The sequence below is a fragment of the Brugia malayi genome, assembly GCF_000002995.4.
Source record: "Brugia malayi strain FR3 genome assembly, contig: Bm_v4_ChrX_scaffold_001, whole genome shotgun sequence".
In the NCBI taxonomy this organism is placed as follows: Eukaryota; Metazoa; Nematoda; class Chromadorea; order Rhabditida; family Onchocercidae; genus Brugia; species Brugia malayi.
Genome location: NW_025062479.1, coordinates 22,816,999 through 22,834,122, shown reverse-complemented (window position 1 = coordinate 22,834,122; position 17,124 = coordinate 22,816,999). Strand labels below are relative to the sequence as shown.

The window sequence follows — 17,124 nt, the reverse complement described above, 5'->3', positions numbered from 1 at the left end:
TGCAAATAATAAGCAATAATTATATTTTACTATAAAACTTTACAATTTTTCATATATGTGAGCAATAATTAGTGCCAATGTTAATTACTCCCAGAAAAATAATTTAAATTTGTTGAAATTGTCCTGAAATTAACAAAGCAAATATTTGTTGAATTAAAATAGTTAGCAAAAAAATAAATAAATTAATAATAAAAAGTACTTTAACTAATAATATTATTTATAAAAAACTTATTGCAAATAATAAAAAAAAAACTTTTTTTTCTCTCTTTGATTAACTGATAAGAATTTTTTCAAAAAAACAAAAATGCTAAAATTTGATCATTGTACTTTCTTTTATTATAATCAATTGTGTGAAAAAAAAAAAAAGATTTATAAAATTTATTTCGAATTTGATTTTTTTTTTTTTGCTTAATTGACTAAAAATAATTTATTGCTATAAAAAGCGATAAAAGAAATAATTTACTGAAATTAAACAAAATTATTATACCATTTTAATTTCCATTAATAACATATAATTAATTTTGTGTAATTTTTTGATTATACTTCCGAAATGTAAAATTTAGATTTTAGCGTAAGAATTAAACAGACATAATTTTGATAATAAATAAAGAAAAGATGGATGAATAATTTAAATTTATTTTTGTGAAAGGATAAAAAAAAAAGGGCAGAAAAATAATTTGAACTAAATATTATAATTGTGCACCGATATTCTAAAATCCTTTAAATTTTCACTATAAATAGGTTTTTAAATTTTAATGAAAAAATTTTTAATTAGTGAATATCCTATTAATTCTAAATTAGCAAAAAAAAAAAAAAACTTTGAAAAATGAATTCAAATTCATTAATCATCATAAATAATACAATAAATAGCAAAATATTTAACTCAACTTATTAAAAAATTTATCAATTTTTCTACATAATTAAATTTTAGTCCATTTATTTAACTAAAACAAAATAACTTGAAAATATAATTACTTGAAATGAATAATGAATTTAATGCAATAAACATTTTATGAAAAAAAGAAAAAAACTAAATTAAAAATGTCAAACGTATTTATTACTAACTTTTTTGAACTAAAAATTAATTATTGATTTTTTTGATTTTTGATTTTTTTCAATTTTTTTTTTCAATTTTTTTTGAAAAATTATTGAAAATTGAAATATTCAATTATATATTTATAAATTTTAATATTTTTTACTAAAAATTAATAAATATACTTTTAAGTGTTGGCGTTAAATCAGTGGACGAATGCGCCAATTTTTGCTTTCATCGACAATTTTGTCGTACTGCTGTATACAATTATTTTGCAAATACTTGTTCAATAAGTTATAATTGGGTAATAAATTGTTGGTAAGCAATTAATTTTATATTAATTAAATTTTAAAAATTTTTTGTATCATAATTTTTCTCCTAGTTTTAGTCAATTTAAATTTGAAATTTCTTCATAAATCAATTTGTAAAATGAAATAGTTATTGACAAAAAGGAAAAATTGATCTAATAAGATTTGTGAAAGTGTAATTTGTGATATTCAAAAAAATTTTTCGTGCTATCCTCTCTTATCAGACAATCGTTATCAACCTGAAATTGACCTGATATTATCCTGATAAGTTAATTACAGGAATTATTCAAAACGGTATTCGCAATATCAGTCACCTACTCGACAGTTAGTTCGAATTGCTTGCATGGATCGTTGCAAACTTGGTACCACTGAAACCAGTATGTTTTTTTTTTTTTTTTTTAAATTATATATATTTAAACTTTAGTGAAATCTCATTTAACTCTTTAAAAGTTGAAAATATATTTGGCAAGTTTAAATGACACTTTGTCCATGATTTTGAGGAAATTTTCAAAAAATTTCCATGCAAATATTGCAATTTAAATTTGTTTAAGCTTAAATTTTTTCTTTTTTGAAATTTAAGTTTTGAATTTAAATTTGAATTCAAAAATTTTATTATTTTGGTTGATCAAAAATGTTTAAAAATAACGTAAAACATTATTCTAATTCATTTTTTCTTTTAAATTCTATTATCATTGATTAAAAATAAAATTTAGAATTTAAATAAAAAATTTGCTAAATATAAACCATAAAATCTTCGCAATTGCTTTTTATTTATTTCCTAATTATTCATTATTTGTTTTGATTAATCTAGACAAATTTGATAAAATTTTGTTTGTAAATCGTGTAAGTATGAAATTTTATAGTTTAATTTTATTTTAAAAAATTTTTAAAAAAATTTATTAATGCTTTATGTGTAAATTTAAGCACTTCCAAAAAGGGAAATGATAAAAACTTTTTGGATTTCACAAAAATTGAACAGTTCGTAGTCCTAATAATTTAATTCAAAGATTAATTGAATTTTGAAAAAATAATTTTTTATAATTTTTAATTGTATATAATTTCATAAGTACCAATTTATCATTATTTAACATTTTGATTAATCATTCTTAATGGTTACATAATTATTAATTAATTCTACTGAAAGTGCAGCTAATTAATTAATTGTGTTTAAAAACTTTTGGAAAAGAATTTGGTAATTAGCAATTTCTTTTCTTTAGATTAATTCATTAAAACTAATAATTAAAAATGTGAGTAAATAAAACAATTTTTAGGGAATAATTTTTGTCAAATAATTAATTAATTATGGTTTTTTAAGTTAAAATAATTTGTTTTTATTCTTAGATCATTTTTTTAATTTTTCTTTAAATTTTGAATTCATTAAAACACTTTCAATTTGAAGTAAATTTATGTCTTTTAGAAAATGTAAATGATTTAAATCATGTAAACGATATAATATTGAAATCAGGTATTGAACTTACCCGAAGTGCAGGTAAACATTTGAAATTTTCATATTATAATATATGATTGCATGATTATTCCCCTCTTTTCTTCTTTTTATTATATTTTATTTTTGCTATTTGTAGATTTTTCAATTTTTTTTTTTTTAATTAGCAATTTCTTTATTAAATTCATTATTTTAATTCTTGTTAATTTTTTTTTTTTTTTTTGATGGAATCTGATTTTAAATTGAAATTTCTCTCAAATAATTAATTTTTTTTTTGAAACAAAACAATTGTTTTTGTTTATTATAGGAAAGATTATTGATATTATTGAAGAAAAATAAAAAAAAAAAATTTTATTCTAATTTTATGCAATAAAAAATGATTAAATCAGAAATGACTAACAATTTATTCAATTTCAATCTATCAAATCGATCCATCAATGTATCTTTTTCGTTTGAATTTTATTTCTTATAAAATATTTTGTAATAATATCAATAATAGCAATAATAGTAACAATAATAATAATAATAATAATAATAAGCAATTAGATTTTGAGGAAAATTTTTGACAAAAAAAAAAAAAAACATTAATTTTAATTTTCAGTGATATCTGATGAATTTAAAAAAGGAAACACAACAATTCCACCAACAATTAATAATGAAAATAATTTTACCATATTTGAAACAACCACAACTGTTTATGGTGTATTACTGGCAGCAATAACAATAGAAACAACAACAACAACAATAGTACCGACAACAACAACAACTACTACTATATTAACAAGTACTGCAAATGCTAAAACAATTACTGAAACAGTTATTGAAGAAAATGATTCTATTAATTCTGCTGATGATGCTATGTCTATTACAACAACAACAACAACAATAACAACAACAACAACAACAGCAACAACAACAATAGCTACTACTTCTGCTACTAATATTATTTCAATTAAAGATATTCATTTACCGAGTAGAACAATTTTACAATCATTTGAAGATGAAACATTGTTATGGTGGATTAATTTGAAAAAGATACTTGAGAAAAAAATACCAACTTTTCATGATATAACGGAAGCATTTGATAATAAAAGTAATATAAGCATAAGTAATCCACAAAAATCAATCAATGATGATAATAATGAAAGTAAATTACGTTACCTGGAAGAGATAGTACGTGAATTACGAGAAAATCCCAATAAATATAAAGTATCAGTGGAACGTGTCGATGATCGACAAAGTTGGATCGTTATTCGTATTGGTAATTATCATAAGCGTGAAAATTTGCATGAAACAATATTTACGGATATTCCCGGAATGCTACATCAATTTCCAACAAGACGTGATTCACCGGAAGAGTTAAAAGCAAATTATCATATACTACGGATTAAATTACCATATGAATTTCTCAACAATAATAGTAATACATTAAAAGGAAGCGAAATTCAACAAAATGAAGCACGTACAAATCCAGAAAGTATTTCCGGTTTTGACAGGCAACGATTGAATAAACAAAAGGAGGATGGAATATTTGAAAAGGTTCCAGCACAATTTATTGATAAACAACATGGCTATCTGTATCATGTTCAAATTCATGGTATTAATCAAAATTTGTCATCTGTCAACGATCATGAAATGCGACAAAAGAAAATTAAAAGCAGTAAGATAGCAACAACAGATGACAATATTAATGGAAGTGAATATTTCAATTATTTCATTAATTTTTCAAAGAGAGAGAGAGAGAGATTTTATTTTATATTATTCAATCTTTTTTTTTTTTTTTTTTCAAAATAATTTTTTAATAATATTTTTTACATTTTTTTAAATAATTTTTTTTATTTTTTAATAAATAATTTTTTTTTAGTTGAAAGGAGAATTTCATTAAAATTTTTTGACACTGTTCAAAATAAATGTTAATAATATGCAATTAATTTGATTTCATACAGGAAAAACTTCACTGATTATTAATTCAACCTGTTTTGGTATGATTGATCGTCAACTGTTATATAATGCTTCCTATAAAGAAATTGATAATATTTCATTGGAACAGTGCAGGTAATTTGCTAAACTTTTCAATCCTTCAACATAGCAATGATATCACTATCATCTGATAATGATAACTCAAATCCTTATAACATCTTATCATTACTTAATAATGATAATGTCAATGCGATGATATCGATCCTTTAACATAGCAATGATTTCACTGTCATCTATAACATTTCATCATTACTTAATAATGATAACGTTAATACGTTGATAATGATAAGCATTAATGAACTATAATAACGAATAAATTTTTAACTGTTTCTTCTATAGTACAAAAAAAAAAAACAATTATAGGAAATAGTTTCCCAATCGTATAACAATAATAATCAAAAATAATATACAATAATAATCGACATAATGATAATTAGTATCAACAATAATTAATAAAGAAGGGAAGAAGGAAAATAAAAATAGGAACAGGAATAATATTTAATAATAACGGCAATAGTAATACCAATAAGATTAATAATAGTGATGGCATTAATAATAATTATAGTAACAATAATAATAGTAATAACAGTAATAATAGTAATGAAATAATGGGAATTAGTGGTGATCTGCTCTTTGATACTATACTATGTGACAGAAAAACGACATTAAAATTGTTAGTTTTCAACAGCGCATCATAATATTTAAAAAAAAAAAAACAATGAATTATTGAAAATTAATTAAATTCAAATATATTATTCAAATATTAAATTCAAATATATTATTATTTCCCATTTGATTAGCCTTATTATATATGAAATATTAAACCATTATTCAGTATTATTCTTGATCTGATCATTCTGATCATGGATTAAGCATTTGATCATCGTAAATTAGACATTTGATCATCATTATCTTAAGCAGAATCACCAATGAAATCAATTCATACATTTGATTTTAAATATTTTCTTTTTTTTTTTTTTTTTTCATAAGTTTTAACATTTTTTATTTATTATCGTTTTTCTGGCAAAAAAAAAAAATCTTTTTTTTAATTTGAAATTTTCCTTTTTTCTTGAAATATTTTTATAAAATTTTGCTGCTAAATAAATGTATTACAGATGTGCTTGTGCTAAGACATGGAATAATGATGATAAAAATGATTGTATGATAAAGTGTAAAAGTTTTCAATACAGTAATGTTACACGGAAATGTTTGTTAAACGAGGATGATCATCATGGAAATTATGATTTGATATATAATTGGGATAATAATTATTTTTATCGAATATGTACTACTGAAGGTTTACTTTTATTTTTGTTTTCTCAGCTAAGTTTATTATTTATAGTAATAATTATTAAAGTATATATTAATTTTAAAAATTGTTAATAAATTATTAGCAAATAGATTTTCTCAATGTGCCTCAAAATATTCGCAATAGTTAAAAGCAATCCGTTGATAATCATACACTTATAACAAAAAAGCAAAAATTATAGCTATTTTCAATACAAATATGTAATTAATAATATCTTTAAACTAATTCTGCAAAAATTTATCAAAAAAAAAATTTCTTTTTTTAAAATTTTAAAAATTTTATTTTTTATTTTTCTTATCAGTGATGTTCGTTCATTCTAGATATTATCAGTAATGCAAATCGGAACTGTCATACAGAAAGAAACACAAATTTTGTGCAATTTGCATTAGAAGGAACAAGTGCTAATGAGGATGTGATGATAAGTAGTAGTAGTGGTAGTAGTGCTGATGAAAATAAAACAAATCATTCAAACAGGAAACGATCAACGATTGATCATCGATCAGTGTTCTCTTCATCAGCTTTTCGTACAAAATCTGTTTATTGGTGGAAAGAGCATGGAAAGGAAGAAGTAAGCAACAAAACAATTAGTGAAGAAGTGATATTATCACCTGATTTATGGAGTAAAATAATGAAAACAAAAAGTGTTGCGAAAAATTTTAAAAGTTTGGTACTTGAAATATTGGAGAAACAATCGGAAGAAATTAGTGCTGAAAAGAGTGAATATGATTATAAAATTAAAATTCAACATGGTACTACTACTGCTAGTACCACTACTACTACTACTGATACTGTTACTACCAATATTATATCACATGGTAGTCGAGGGATCCGATCTACAAGTGATACAGATTTGGAAATAATTGAGAAACCGTTTGCTACAACAAAAATTTTCACGGATTATACTAAAATGATAATAACTAATCTGTCATCATCATCATCATCATCAACAACTTCTGAAGAAATTGTTAAGTCATTAACAAATGAATCTGAATTGAAAGTTATTGGAACGATTGAACATGAAATTAGGACGGATAATGGCAACAATAAAAAATTCCGAGGATCAATTAATGAATTAAATTCGAGTATCGAGAAATTAGCGACAACTGCTATTATTGGCCAACAAGCAACAACAGACAAAGATTTAGGTGGATTTTCGGAAAAATGAAAAATTTTCATATTTATCCGAAAAGTTTTGTAATTAAATCTGTTTCTAATCAGTTTTGCTATTCAAATTACTTTTTTTTTTTTTCAAGAAATGTTCAATCAGTATTGTTAATTAATAATAGAATATCAATTGAAAAATTGATTTCAGTTCAAATATTTACCTTACTGATTATCAAAAAAGAAGGAAAAAAAAAAGGAGAATTTATTTAGAAGATGAAAGATTCGATGGTACTTCTGATGATAATTTAAATGAAAATGAAATCACAACAGTAGCAGCTATGGTAACGGAAGGATCTGGTGAAATGATAACCAATAAAAAACTTGATATTCCGGAAAAAAATTCCAGAGAAGGTGCTAATTATTCTGACAACAATAATCTATGATATTCATTTACAAAATATTAAAATTTTTATCTGTTTAGATTTTTACAATAATTAATTTTTTTTTTCTTGTTGAAGGAAAGATTCAAAAAAATTCGCTTTTTTTCATCAAATTTTGTTGAAAATTTTAAAAAATTTGATAACGGAATTAAGATATTAAAAGTATGCATATATTCAATATAGGATTGAGTTGCAGATGCCAACAAAATTGAACAAAATTTGGCATCGAAACCAGTCGGTGACTGCTTTGAAGTATGTTGCATAGTTCATTTTAATCATTTAGAATAAATTTCTAATTTAGCAAATGATGATAGTTTTACTTTGAGAACTGAAATTTACAACTTTTAATATTTGAATATGATAGTAAATAAATATTTTTTGGCGGTGTTGGTAGGTCGAAATATTACACTTCTATACAGTAGAAATATGGAACATATGCGCATAAAATATATGCTACTAACTGGGTAAAGGTATAGAGTAATAGATTTTAGATAAGGTTTTGGTGAAAACACTTTTTTTAAAGATCATTAAAATCACTTTAAAGGTTATTGATGGATTTATTCTGAAAGGTACTGCGGGCGGACTTGAACAAGATGTGACACTGGAGGAATGTCAATGTTATTGCGCTAATAGCAGGTAAGTTTCAAAGATATTTGATTTTATGTAAACAACTTTAAATTGTGACAAAGATATCTCGAAATTATGATTTTTGAGAAATATATTAGACTACTGATCGTTTTTTGATATGCAAAGATTCTAATTCTGTTATTTCACTACATAATAAAATAATTTATGCATAATTTTACTTTATTTCAGCACATTTAATCATTTAATTTAATAATTTGAATAAAACATTTGATAACATTTTTTTTTTGATGAAATATAAGCTTAAATTCTTGAAAGCAAGAATTAAGCAATAGTTTGAATAAAATTGTGAGGCAATTCTGATGCTTCTTTTTTCAATTATTATAAATCACGATAAGGTATTACTTACTTTACCATTCTTATCTAGTAATAATTAATATAACCTGATTTCTTTTTGCTGCAGAAATTTGACTACAGGAATATTAAATAAAAATATGTTCTCTATTTTCATCTTTGAAATAATTAGTTCTTATTTTTCATAAGATGTATTGAAAAATCTTAGTTTAATCAGAAATTAAAGTTTTTTTAGAAGCGATGAACGCTACTCTTTTCAATGTGTTTCGGCAACTTATTATCACAACGAACGTGATTGCATTTTGAATTTACAAACAAGAAATGATTCTCCAGACCAATTTCAACTGCAGGACAATGTCAGTTATCTGGGAATGATTTGTTCAGTAGGTTAGCATATATTATATTCATACTTTTAATTAGGAATCACAATATTATCATGATTTTACATTCATATATTTGATATTGTTTTAGTAAGGTTGATACTGTATAACTAATACCATATAGTGGTACCGTATACTCGTTATGCAATACGGTATCTGCAATACCGTAATACGATGCTGTATAATATTACATAAATAACATTTATCTTTTTTAGAAGAATCAAAGGAACGATTAGTGAATAATAATTTTGTTCATGGTTGTAGACAAACTGCTAGCATTTCAACTTCAACAACAATACCAGAAAAAATTTTCATGCCAGGTTATTAAACATTAAGTACCTAAATTAAATGAATTCGTTCATATTTTCAGTGAGATATTTTAATTTATCATTTTAAACAAATTTTTCAAAACAGAATAACATCCTTAGTTTAAATTACGCAAATTATTATGATAATAATAAAGTAGCAATTATATAGCAGAGAGAGAAATAGCACTGTTTATAAATAATGCACATTTATCAATTATATAAATAAAATATTTATTAACTTTTTGCAATGATTCTGATTCTTTTCTCATACAATAAAAATTGTTTTCTCACACAAAAATCGTTTTTTCATAACTTTTATTTGCTCTCATATTTGAAATTTTTAATACTTTTTTTTTCATTCATTTTTCTTTTTATTGTTTCATCATTCTTTGTTGTGATATTTGATAGTTTAATTCACAAAACAAATACAACTATCATTTAACAAATAATTACAAAAAATGATTATTAGTGATTTTTGCAGTAAATACGGATAGTTGCTTTGTTGAAATGCCAAATCATGTACTACATGGTACAGCATTTGCTGCAGAAACTAATGTATCTGTGGATGCATGTAAGTGTTACTGTATGAATGCTGAAAATCGATACGGTATCGAATGTAACAGTATCGAGTACTACTTTGATTCCAGGACATGCTTACTAAGTAATTTGAGCAGGTAAAGTTATCTGGTTTACAAAAAATAGAAGTCTAATTTGCTATTTTCAGGTTATTTTCATTTGTAAACTTTAAAGATTACTGTAGAAAATTTGGTGGAAACAGGAATAAGTAATAGAAATATATAATGAAAGCAAAAAATTCTAAATTTCGTTTCCTTTTTTTGAAAAATAAAAATTAAAACAAATTTTTTTTTCAGATGAATCTGCAAAATTTGGTTAGTAGAAATTTACTTTGATCATTCATTTATCAAAAAAAAAAAAAATACCCGATTGTTTCGGTCCTAAATTATTTTTTTATAGATGAAATTTCAGGATAACAGATCCAAAAAATTTTAATCATTCTATTGTTTACACACTAATGCATAGCTATTTCGATAAAAGTTGTTTAACTGGAAGTAAGTTTTAATTGATTTTTACTAGCAATAACTTTTTTTTTTGTGAAAGAAAAAGAAAATTAATGTGAAGAGTTTATTTTAAAATTGAAATTTAAAAATGTAAACCTTGAAGAAAAAATGCAACAAAATAAGGAAAAATCAATTCATTTGCTTCTATTATTGGTTTTTCAGGTGATAAATTTCCAATTTACATGAAAGAAAACTGTTTATCTACAATGAATTTGGTATTAAAGGATGAAAATTTATCACTAAATTTTCGAGCTGAAAATGACAACAATAGAAATATTACTTTACACAACGAAGAGGTCTGATTTTTCTTTTTTTTTTGCTGACTTTAATACATTTCAGAAAAATGAAATAAATGATTTTCTAAATGTAAAGAATTTTTAAATTTACATGAAATAAAAAAAAAGTTATACAAAATTTGAGTAATTAAAATTAGGAAATAGATTATATCAAGCGGAAATATTTGTAAATATTTTTTGATTTTTTTTCGAAGACTTTTTTTTAATTAATAGATGAAAAAATATAGGATATCACTGATAATTTGGAAGATAAAAGCAAAAAAGATTTTCCAAAACTTTATTATTTCGTTAAAATTGGTTTTTGAAACTTTAAATGAAATTTTTTAGACGAAAAATATTTATGATAGCAGTGACAATATTGATTTGAGCAGTAGTAGTATGATTTCCTCAACAAATCCTTCTCATTCTATTCAATATACTACTCCTCAATCAACTTATTATGACCCTTCAGAAGGTTCATTTTCAATTTTTTCCTTTGAAATTTACTTTTTTATTTTAATTCTGTTTCGAATAATAATTTGATGTATAAGAAAAAATTTGATGCAAAAAATAGAAAATAGAAAAAAAAATTTTTTTTTTAAATTTACAAATTATATCATGGATATTATAATTGAATATCGATTTTCAATTCAGCAACTAGATTGAAATTAAAATTATAAAAGTAAAAGAGCATTCACCAAAAAGTATTGCAAAATTATTAATTTATAAAATTACAATTTATTCAAGTCAACATTATTGTTATATTAAATTTATGTTTATGTCATAAAGTTTGATGGATTGATTAGAATTAAATTGCTTGAATTATATTATTAATTATATTAGACCATAATATTGATTTATCAATAATACTCTCACAATATATCACTTTGCATTCAAAAATTTAAGTTTCACTTCCTAAAATTAGTTGGAAATAGTAGTACGAAATTCAAAATTGCACAAATAATTTTACAAATTTAGGCTAACTTTTTCAGTTCGTATTTCTTTTTAAAAAGAAAAAAAAAAGTTAACACAATTTTTTATTTCAAATTTACAATATTTAGATGTTGGAGAAGGAAAAAAAACGAAGGAAAATGAGTCGCAAAATCATGATCTGACGACAACTTATGTGAAAACCACAATGTCAACAAATGATTTTACAACTGTTTCGGATTCATTTACAGAGCATAGCGATACGACTGCTACGATTTGTTTGTTTTTCCTTTTTTACTGCTAAAATTTATGCTATGTGACTTATTTAACTAATTAATAAATTATTAAATTACATTTAGTTTTATTATTTAGCAATTAAATAATAATTAATTCATTGCAACAGCAAAAAAAAAAATTCTTCCAATTAATATTTGTTTCAATTAATTAATCCAATTATGCTCGATTACGAATTTTATTTTGTTTTTTTTTTTCGTGCCTAAAACAATTAATATGATTTTCTATTTGATATTTGGAATAATATTTAAAAAATTAAAAAGACCAATTTAAAAAGTTTTTGTGTTAATTTTAAATTGTAACAGGTTTGGATACATTTTTGTTTAAAGTTTCTTTTTTCAAAAAACAAATTTTGCTTTGTTTTCTTGTGCCTAGCATAAATTTTTTTTTTCAACAAAAAATATAGTTTTTAATATATTTAAAAAATTAATGTAATCTTCTAATATTTAGAATAATATTTTGAAAAATTAAAATCAATTAAAAACATTCTTTTTCCAAATTATAAATCATAATATTTTTGATTTTATTATTACTCTGTCAAATTTCGTTTTGTCTTCTTATACCTAAATTCTATCTTCGATGCATAAATAATATTTAAATATGTTAAAACCATATTTTAAATCATTTTTATTATTAAATTTGTCGCACATTTTGAAGCTACTGAAATAATTGAAATTATATTATAAATGAATGATAATTTTTTTTAATGCATTACCTATTGATCAAAACTTAAATTAATTTAAAACTTAAAATATTTACTTAAATATTATTTATTAATTAAGTTACTACAACACAAACTGAAATGGATTATACTATTTCTAATGAAACATTAGAAACTACGTCACCTGTGGAAATTATCAAATATTCTCATCATGGCAAATGTATCTATTCTGCCATCTATCAAACATCTTTTCACGGTGCTAAATTAATCAAAAGATTTCTAGTTTCCAGGTTAGTTCCCTCCCTGTTGTTTGTTTATTGTTGTTGTTGTTTTGTTTACATTTTCTTTTGATTAATTCAAATACTCTGAAATATAATTTTTTTTTTTTTTTTTATAACTCTTATTACATAAAAACTTTTATTTAATTGTTAAAGTAAAAATTTTCGATTATCGATTCATTTAATACAACAATCAAAAGTTGGATATTTTTTGTTTAAATATTTAAATATTAATGTACTGTTTGAAATATGATAAAGACAGATAACGTTGATAATTTTGATTTTTTTTTTTTTTTATCTATTAAATTAAAATCTATAGGAAAGATTTTTTTTTTTTTTAATTAGTAGAATTGATTTTAGTCCACAACAATGCTTTTATGGATGTCATTTTGAGGGTTGTCGATCATCAAATCTTCTTCAGGTTGATAATCAAACATATTCTTGTGAATTATTCAGGTATTTTTTTTTTTTTCTACTATTATTATCATCAATTTAATATTTATAAAATGTCAACAAAAACAATTTCAAAAGTATTACAAATAGAATTTGAAACAAAAAAAAAATTTTTTTTTTTCTAAACTCTATGAAATATCTGCTATTCAATTTTTTCTGTTTTTCTATGATATATTAACATAATAATTTATAATTATCCATCTATCAAATTATTTGATAACTGATAACTGATATAATTGTTATCACATTGTTACAGTGATGCTTTAATTGATTATCGTACGGCCGATGTATTGGTGTATGATAGTGGTAGCGTATATTTCGATGGTATTAAATGCACCATGAAACGTCCAAAAGTAGTTAAAAGTAGTGATAGTGAAAGTAATCGTAGTAGTGCTGATAATGAAGATTATGGTGATAATAATTGATAAGTTGAATAATTTGTACAGAATTGGATTTAAACATTTTATTGTTGACATTTTCTCACTCAGGACGAAGAACGGATCAATGTTTTCTCGGTTTTTTTTTTTTTTTTTTTTTTTTTTTGATTTTTTTTCAAAATAATTATATTTATAATTAATATTTTATTCTAACTTCATTAATTATCATTTGAATTTTTCAGATTGCAATTTTAAATTATCATTTAAATTTATCAAATAATCTTTTTTTATTGTGATTTACATAGATTTTATAATATTGTTAGTATTAGGATGATAAATTTAGTTAAACTGTTAATGTTAATAATAAAAGATGATTATTATGTGATAATAATTTCAAGTTATGATTCAAAAGAAAGAATAAAAAATAAAAACAATCCATCAATAATTTATTGCAAAATTTTTATCTTTTGAATCAGAATGAATAATTTATGCTTAATTAAAATGTTGCAATAATACTTTTTTTTTTTTTTTTCTTCATTGCAAATTATAAGAATGTAATTAGTAATTATGCAATGACTGGCAATGAAAGATTGTTGCTAAGCAGCAAATTTGTTTGATTATTTCATGCAACATTTAATATTTACGACTAATGACAATTTACAGGTGTACATTTGCACAGGTATGAATTAATTAGAAATGTTTACATATTTATTACAAGACGGATTAGTAATAATTTAAAATAAATTGAAAAAAAAAATTGCTGAAAAGTTTAATTGCAGATTTATTTCAATTGATTTAATTAATTTAATTGAAATTATAACTTGGAAAGAATGAAAATAAAATTTAAAAAAAAAAAATGATAAAATGAATTTATTTTATTATACATATAAATTAAATAAGCTAATCAAGCAGAAAAAAAAAAGGTAAAAGAAAATTAATTATGGCAATTTCATTGTATGGAAATAAAATTTGTTATTTTTGGTCAATTCTACCAGCAATTTTTATTTGAATTATTTATTTAAATTTTTATGTCTATGAGAGTGTAAAGTTTTTCTGTCAAATTAATTATTAGGAAATTTTGATGGTCACTTCGAAGAGGTCATGAAGGTCAATAACAAGAGATTGGAGAAATAATTAAAATGTTTGCATCAATTTAATAATCAAATATTTGCAATTTATGCAAGAAAATGAATTATTTTTTAGTTACTTTTATTGCTTACTGACTTTTTTGAGAAATTTTTATGTCTAAAATTTGTTTTTCAATTTTTTGATTTTTTGCAAAGAAATGATTGCAAGTTTTGTCTAATATAAATATAAAAATTTATAAAAGATGAATAATTTATTGATCAAAAAAGAAGAGAAAAAATTTGTTTGATAAGCAAAGAATAATATGAAAAGAAGATTGTAATATATAAGAATTGTTTTACACTTTGATAATATATAATTAAGAAATTAAAAAATTGTTTAATTTCTTAAATAATTATAAAATTGCAAGAGAAGTTAATAATTATAAATTATAAAAAATATAATTATAAAAATATAAAATTTTCTCTTTCTCTTTTTTCCTATAAAATATTGATTAAAAAAAAAATTTGCTAAGTTATAAAATTTTATTTTGTCATTGATTCAAATTTTCGTCTCTCAATAATCAGTTATGAAAATTATTATTTTTAAGAAAATTTTAACTTTCTTTTCAGGTTTTTACTTGAATTTTTAACATAATTCATTTGCTTAAAAAAAAAAAAAAATTTTTTTTTTTCATTATGGTAAGAATAAAAAAATGTTAAAAAATTCAACCACAAAGTTTTTAATATCATTCAAAATTTTCGCATCTTCTAATTTAATCAAAAACATACAATAAAATAAAATGAAATAAAATTCAGTAATTAAATTTCTTAATTAATTTTGCTTAATTCATCCTTTTAGAAAATAAAAATCTAAAACAGTTAATTGTATTTGAATTTTAAGTTACAAACATTAAATGAGATAAAATTTAATTTATTCATTGCCATCAGTACAAAAATGCAAACATATGAAAAGATAACCCTCAAAGAAAGTTTCACATTTACTATATATTATAAATTAAAGTTTTTGTTATAAATTATATATATATATTATAAATTAAATATTATAAATTAAATTTGATTAATTTAAGTTAAGTTTTGAACTTTAGTCATTTTATTTTAGCTAATTTAAGCTGCTAATATGGCATTTAAAAATTAATAATTTCCATTTACGCTTAATGCATTAAATGCTGAAATTGAAATTTTAATGAATAACTACATTAATACTAAAGATTTAAAATTAATAATAACATATAAACGAAACAAAGCAGCACGCAACTGCTTGCATATTTTGCATGATAGGTAAGTTTGCAAATTGGTAATGCAGTTTTAATTAAAATAGAAAACATGTTTTCTTCAAAATATATTTCATTTCATTAGTCACATGGCATCATTTCATCGGAATATTTTTGAAAGGATATTAAAAATAGAGGTGACAGCAGGACATTTGTTTATGAAAATTCATTTAAGAAAAAAATTTTTTTTTTTTGTCATTTTATTTGTCAAATGTATTTAAAATTTTTTCAAATTCTATTATTTTACATTTGTAAAATTTTCAGATCGCTAAATTTTTTATTCAATTAAAAAAATAAGAATGACGACATTTTTGTTTGTTTTCTTTTTGTGAAATTATTTTTAAATTATTGAAATTTATTTTCAAATTTTAAATTGAAATTAATTATGCTACATTTGGCACAAAATATTATGTATGTTTATTATTTAATTAATTAAAATGCATTTATTAAGTACTGCATTAAAACGATCAATTGTTGAATTGATTGCAGAAATAAATTTCCTAAAATTTTACTTTCAATATTTTAAATAATTATAAGTAAGTAATTTATACTTTATACTTCACATGTAATACTGAATGATTTTAATTAGTTATTTGTTATTTTTACTAATATTGAAAACAATATTTGTTGCTTGCATTATTGATTGACACTAAGTATGATAATAGCATTCCTCTAAAGTATGCAAATTGATGGATAAACCGGATTCATTGAAACGGAAATGAAATTTTCTGTTTTTATAAATCAAACGAAAATTCATCAATAATGAAAACAGTTGATTATTTTAATTTTACAACTAGCTAATTCAAAATTTTCGAATTAAATTCAAATTAAATTGTCTAAATTTTTAGAAATTTTACAAAAAATTGAAATGAAAGATTTGAAACGTTGGATAAATTTGTAACCTCAGAATATTACGATTAAATTAAATTGTTTGATAAAAAATCTTAATTTCAATGAACTAAAATTAAAAATATTTATATTCAGAGAACACTAATAATCATTTCGATAACCAATCGATTTATGCAAAAAAAAAAAAAAAAAATGGCAATTGATAAAATTTAGTTTAAATTTTAGCATCTAAAGATTGTGTTTAAAAAATGATTTAATTTATTTTCTTCGGAAAAAAACAAAAAAACAAAAAGAGAAAAACAATTAAAGAATTTTTCTAATATT

At 21.9% G+C, this 17,124-nt stretch overlaps 1 protein-coding gene across 1 annotated transcript; it reads left to right on the top strand.

Moving 5' to 3' along the window:
• Positions 1–1,684: 1,684 nt before the first annotated feature.
• On the top strand, positions 1,685–13,640 carry Bm11665 (Uncharacterized protein; the record flags this gene model as incomplete). Its single annotated transcript, XM_043075818.1, has 19 exons — positions 1,685–1,718; positions 2,759–2,830; positions 3,387–4,481; positions 4,732–4,840; positions 5,881–6,062; positions 6,395–7,219; positions 7,449–7,589; positions 7,815–7,870; positions 8,163–8,254; positions 8,793–8,944; positions 9,153–9,257; positions 9,727–9,919; positions 10,233–10,315; positions 10,487–10,620; positions 10,948–11,074; positions 11,661–11,807; positions 12,606–12,774; positions 13,123–13,218; positions 13,472–13,640. The coding sequence occupies 19 exons, from the start codon at positions 1,685–1,687 to the stop codon at positions 13,638–13,640; spliced, it is 3,981 nt and encodes a 1,326-aa protein (XP_042931752.1).
• Positions 13,641–17,124: the final 3,484 nt, after the last annotated feature.